General features: G+C 43.4%; 1 protein-coding gene across 1 annotated transcript in view; it reads left to right on the top strand.

Moving 5' to 3' along the window:
* The first annotated feature begins 413 nt into the window (after window positions 1-413).
* PLEKHH1 (pleckstrin homology, MyTH4 and FERM domain containing H1) overlaps window positions 414-6,457 on the top strand; it is a 44,055-nt gene continuing 38,011 nt past the window's right edge. The window contains exon 1 of the mRNA XM_068965181.1: window positions 414-539. Coding sequence (XP_068821282.1) covers window positions 414-539 — 126 coding nt within the window. The remainder of the gene's footprint in view (window positions 540-6,457) is intronic.

Below are 6,457 nucleotides of genomic sequence, written 5' to 3'. Positions count from 1 at the left end.
AAGACACGGGGACCTCTTTCATTTCCCTTTGCATCTCCAATGTCTAGAACAGTGTCTGGCACTGAATGTTTGTAATGAACACATTTTTGTTAAATGGATAATTGAATGAAAAACCAGTGAGCCCTGCTTTTCACTTCTGTAACAGTGAGACGAGGTTCTCCTTGTGGTTTCTCAGCTTGTGTGATTTTCTGAGGCTGCACAGCTGCCTTATGATGAAATAGGACCAGCTGAGCTCAGAACTTGCCCGTGGGACAGAGGGAGAGCCAGGCTCACTTACCTTCCCCGCCCTGTTTCCTCTGCTTTCCGTCCTCTCCTCCTTTCCCCACCGAATTCCTCCTCACACACTTACCTTTTCCCCCTCTCTATATGCTGGTCCTCAGGGCTCCCTGGAATCTCCACAAGTTGCTCCCATCATGGCAGAACTCACGGTGGAGACGCGGACCAGTGTGGACTGGCAGAAGCGCTGCCTGGCCCTAGAAACCCAGCTTTTCCGGTTCCGATTGCAGGCCAGCAAGATCAGAGAGCTGCTGGCCGACAAGGTGAGTCCTGGGGAGCAGGTGGTCTCCAAGGTCCCTGAAGAAATCACTGTCACAGAGGAGAGTGGGGGAAGGCCAACTTTCTTTTCATTTTTTGTTTTTTAGAGTTTTGATTGATTGGTTGATTGATTATAATATATTTGACATATAACATTGTGTAATTCAAGATGTACAACATGTTAATTTGATCCATTTATATATTATAATATGATCACCATTGCAGCAATAATTAGCTTGTCTATCATATTACATAATTATCATTTCCTTTTAGTGGTTGAAATAATTACATTCTAGTCTCAGCAAGTTTGATGACTATTGCACAATGAAAAGTGAAAGTGTTAGTCACTCAGTCATGTCCAACTCTTTGAGACCCCATGGACTGTAGCCCGCCAGGCTCCTCTGTCCATGGAATTTTCCAGGCAAGAATACTGGAGTGGGTGGCCATTCCCTTCTCCAGGGGATCTTCCCAACCCAGGGACCAAACCCAGGTCTCCTGCATTGCAGGTGGATTCTTTACCATTTGAGCCCCCGGGGAAGCCCTAGGGTACAATATTGTTGTCTATATTCATTATACTGTGCATTTGATCTCTAGGGCTTATTTAGTATCTGTTGCAGTAAGGTGAACTTTAAAAAAAAAATTTATTTCTAATTGGAGAATAATTGCTTTACAATATTGTGTTGGTTTCTGCCATACATCAACATGAATCAACCATAGGTATACATATGTCCCTCCCTCTTGAAAGGGCTTCCCCAATAGCTCAGTTGGTGAAGAATTCACCTGCAATGCAGGAGACCCTGGTTAAATTACAGTCGGGAAGATCCACTGGAGAAGGGATAGGCTACTCACTGCAGTATTCTTGGGCTTCCCTTTTGGCTCAGCTGGTAAAGAATCTGCCTGCAATGCAGGAGACCTGGGTTTGATCCCTGGGTTGGGAAGATCCCCTGGAGAAGGGAAAGGCCACCCACTCCAGTATCCTGGCCTGGAGAATTCCATGGACTACAGTCCATGGAGTCCCAAAGAGTGAACATGACTGAGTGACTTTCACTTTCCCTCTTGAACCTCCCTCCCACTTCCCACCCCATCCCACAAAGGCAGCTCTCCAAAATACGAAGGCAGTTCATGCAGCTCAATACCAGAAAAACAACCCAATCAAAAAGTGGGCAGAAGACCTAAACAGACATTTCTCCAAAGAAGCCATACAGACAGCTAATAAACACATGAAAAGATGCTCAAATTGCTCTTTATTAGAGAAATGCAAATCAAAACTAGTAATACAAGGAAGGTGAGCTTTTAATAAGGTGCTCCCCACACTCATAAAATAAAACCCAGGTAGGTTTGTTTGTTTGTTTTTTTCAAAGATCAAAATCTAAGCAGTTTACTAATCTGTCATCTGGCATTCTTTCCCACTCTGCTTCTCCCTGTAACACACCAAAGAAATGCTACAAATCTTCTTGGTCTTGCATCACTTCTTGAGTCATGGGTGTTTGCAGTGGAGGTTCTCTTATTCCCCTAACACTTCTTTCTCAGTGTGAGAAAGATATTTTAGGAGAGTTGTTCCACATGTAGATGTATTTTTGATGTATATGTGGGGAGGAAGGTGGTCACCACATCTTACTCCTAGCCATCTTGAAGGTCCCCCCGATATTTTAGGAGAGGAGAATGGATATCCCCACCCTGCTGCTCACCCTCTGTTAAGAGTGTGAACTGTGGAAGGCAGCCTGCTTGCTGGTGACAAGGACCCAGGCTTTGGAGCCAGACTACTTGGCTCTGCCACTTTCTAGCTTTGTGACTGAGGGCAGGTCCCTTTACCTCTCAGGCAAGGACACAAATGTCTACTTACGCAGGAAAAAGGAAAGTCCTTAATGAAAATGAATATGTTGATCCACATTGACTAAATACTTGAGAGAATAGCCCACAGTGAGTGAGAGTCCATGTATGCAACAAACTGGACTCAATCCCCCCGCCAAGAATTTCTAATACATGTTGTTCCAACTGTTCTAAGAACTGTTAGCAAGACACTATAAAGTCCATGAATTCAAAACTACTTAAGGGAATTCCCTGGCAGCCAGTGGTTAGGACTCTACTTTCACTTCTGAGGACCCAGACAGTCCCTGCTTGGGGAACTAAGATCCCACAAGCAACTCAGTGTGCCCCTCCCCCACCAGAAACAAACACACACACAATACTATTGAAGACATGATCAACTAACTGAAAACATAAGACAAGGGCAGGACATCACCCAAAAAGAGCAGGAAAAGAACCGAATAGGACTGCTAGACATGAAAAATATCTGCGCTGAAATGAAGCACTCAGTGGCTAGATTAACATCAGATAAGGTGCCACGTGAGACAGACCTCAGGAATGGAAAGATGGGCCTGAGGACATAACCCAGACTCAAGGGCAACGCAGAGAGATGAAGACACAGGCTACGACGTGGATGCCAGAATGACAAGATCCTTTTTGAAGATTCCAGAAGTGGAGAAGAGAGGCATGACTTCAAGAGATAATGCCTTTAAAGTTTCCAAAGTTGATGAAAGACCTGAAGCCTCAGATTTAGGAAACAGGATGAGCCAGGCAGTACATGTGTTTAAAAAATCCATTCCTTTTCATGTGACATTCCAGACAGAAGCAGCCTGGCTCCAGGGGAGATCTGTGCATGTTTGAAGGTGGTTCGCCCTCATGCCCACATTCCAGTCCCTTCCCTTTGAGAGCGTGACCCAAAGGCTGCCTTCATTCCTTCCACTCACATCCCATTGGCCACTTATTCATGTGGTTATATCCCGCCACCGAGAAGATTGGAAAAGTGTAGTCTTTATTCTAGATAACCATGTGTTCTGTTAAAAGTCAGAGCTTCTACCTATATGACAAATAGGGGGAGAAGAGAATGTGGGGAACAAATAGAAGTCTTTAAGTCTCAGTCACTTCAGTGGCTCAGTCATGTCTGACTCTGTGACCCCATGGACTGCACTACACCAGGCTTCCTTGTCCATCATCAACTCCCAGAGCTTGCTCAAACTCATGTCCATCGACTCAGTGATGCCATCCAACCATCTCATCCTCTGTCATCCCCTTCTCTTCCTGCCCTCAATCTTTCCCAGCATCAGGGTGTTTTCCAATGAGTCAGTTCTTTGCATCAGGTGGCCAAAGTATTGGAGTTTCAGCTTCAGCATCAGTCCTTCCAATGAACATTCAGGACTGATTTCCTTTAGGATTGACTGGTTTGATCTCTTTGCAGTCCAGGGGACTCTCGAGAGTCTTCTCCCAGCACTACAGTTAAAAAGCATCAATTCTTTGATGCTCAGCTTTCTTCACAGTCCAACTCTCACATCCATACATGACTACTGGAAAAAAAATAGCTTTGACTGTTGGCAAAGTAATGTCTCTGCTTTTTAATAGCTGTCTAGGTTGGTCATAACTTTCCTTCCAAGGAGCAAGCGTCTTTTAATTTCATGGCTGCATCACCATCTGCAGTGATTTTGGGGCCCAAGAAAATAAAGTCTGTCACTGTTTTCATTATTTCTCCATTTATTTGCCATAGAGTGATGGGACTGGTGTTTCTTGACTTCCTACTTTAGCATTCCCGTCCCCTATAATGAAAAGGACATCTTTTTTGGGTGTTAGTTCTAAAAGGTCTTGTAGGTCTTCATAAAGCCATTCAACTTCAGCTTTTTCAGCGTTAGTTGTCTTAAAGCTCAACATTCAGAAAACGAAGATCATGGCATCCGGTCCCATCACTTCATGGGAAATAGATGGGGAAACAGTGGAAACAGTGTCAGACTTTATTTTGAGGGGCTCCAAAATCACTGCAGATGGTGACTGCAGCCATGAAATTAAAAGATGCTTACTCCTTGGAAGAAAAGTTATGACCAACCTAGGTAGTATATTCAAAAGCAGAGACATTACTTTGCCGACTAAGGTCCGTCTAGTCAAGGCTGTGGTTTTTCCTGTGGTCATGTATGGATGTGAGAGTTGGACTGTGAAGAAGGCTGAGCGCCGAAGAATTGATGCTTTTGAAGTGTTGTGTTGGAGAAGACTCTTGAGAGTCCCTTGGACTGCAAGGAGATCCAACCAGTCCATTCTGAAGGAGATCAGCCCTGGGATTTCTTTGGAAGGAATGATGCTAAAGCTGAAACTCCAGTACTTTGGCCACCTCATGCTAAGAGTTGACTCATTGGAAAAGACTCTGATGCTAGGAAGGATTGGGGGCAGGAGGAGAAGGGGATAACAGAGGATGAGATGGCTGGATGGCATCACGGACTTGATGAATGTGAGTCTGAGTGAACTCCGGGAGATGGTGATAGACAGGGAGGCTTGGCGTGCTGTGATTCATGGGGTCACAAAGAGTCGGACATGACTGAGCAACTGAACTGAACTTAACTGAACTGATGGGACTGGATGCCACAATCTTAGTTTTTTGAATGTTGAGTTTAAGCCAGCTTTTTCACTCTCCTCTTTCACTTTCATCAAGAGGCTCTTTAGTTCCTCTTCACTTTCTGCCACAAGGGTGATGTCACCTGCGTCTAGAATAATAGAAATAACAAATAGAATGTATAACTTTCCAATCAGGAGAGTAGCTACTGGAAATGGAATAAAACCTATTAAATCCAGGCAGGGAAGAGAAACAGGAATATAGAAAATAAGGAGTAAATACAAGGCACAAAATGCAGCAGTAGAAATAAATCCATATACAACATTGTAACTAACTATACTTCAATTAAAAAAAGGAGTAAAATCCCCAAATATACCGGTCATAAATAGACCTATACAAGAATGTCTATTGCAGCATTGATGCATGGAAAGTTGAAAATATTCTAAATGTCTGTCGGCGTGATTGGGTAACTATGTTGAGTGTATTTGCACAATGGAATACTATATGCAGTTAATAATGAGTCAAGTAAAGCTATATGTGTAAGATCAACAAATCTCAAAAACCAACATTGAACAAAAAGGATCAGAAGAATATATATATACAAAAATACAGTTTATATAAAGTATTAAACCTGCACAAAACAATAACGTCTGTTGTTGAGGGGTGTTTACAAATGAGGTAAAAATGTAAACATAGTCAAGTGTAGGGTACATACATTTGGAAGGAGAGGAGTAGCATTGGAGAGAGGAACACTGGAAGCGTCAACTGTCTGTAGTGGTTTATTTCTTAAAAGGTCAGAAGCAGATCTGACAAAAATTAAGATTTGACAAAGATGAATAGTGGATACGTGTTTTTTAAAAAACTATTCTCTATACGTTTCTGGTGGCCTGAAACGTTTCATGATAGAAAAATAAAGTGTTTTTAAATGCCTTCCTCCCCTATTCCCCAGTGGCCCTAAACACATTATAAATAAACATGTTCTTTTTCCACAGCCCCTTGGATCTGGGGAGGTTGAACTTCTATTGGGTTGGTCAGAAAGTTCACTCAGCATTTTCCGTAAGATCTTGCGGAAAAACCCAAACGAACTCTTTGGCCAACCCGGTATAATATCAGCCCTTTCTTTTCTTCCAGACTGTATTTGCTAAGTAACCAGAACTCTCTGTAAGTACCAGTACTTATCATCTAAGCAACCAGAACGCTCTCCCATAAAGACGCTGGGGGCTCAGGCTGGGACTTGAGTAAAGAAAGGAGAAGCATATAGACTCAGGGCAGAAGAGTCTGGGGGTGTAGGAGTGGAGAAGAGAGAGAAAGAAATTTTGACTAGGAATCATGGGCTTAAGCAGGGACCAAGGCTAGGGCATTAGCCTGACATCCGACCTCTTGGCAGGAAACCTTAAGGCCATAAACACTGTGTTGCTCAATGTTGGGGCCGCTCTTGTCATCTGCTGTCATTCCCCAAACCAGTAGGCCAGATTCTGCAATTCATTAGAGGTTTCTCCCAGTACATCAAGGTAAGTTTCAGGTCCTAGGAAGGGATGACCCAGATTCTCA

This window comes from Capricornis sumatraensis, chromosome 2 (assembly GCF_032405125.1).
Source record: "Capricornis sumatraensis isolate serow.1 chromosome 2, serow.2, whole genome shotgun sequence".
Classification (NCBI taxonomy): Eukaryota; Metazoa; Chordata; class Mammalia; order Artiodactyla; family Bovidae; genus Capricornis; species Capricornis sumatraensis.
This window is presented reverse-complemented; position numbering and strand designations above follow the sequence as displayed.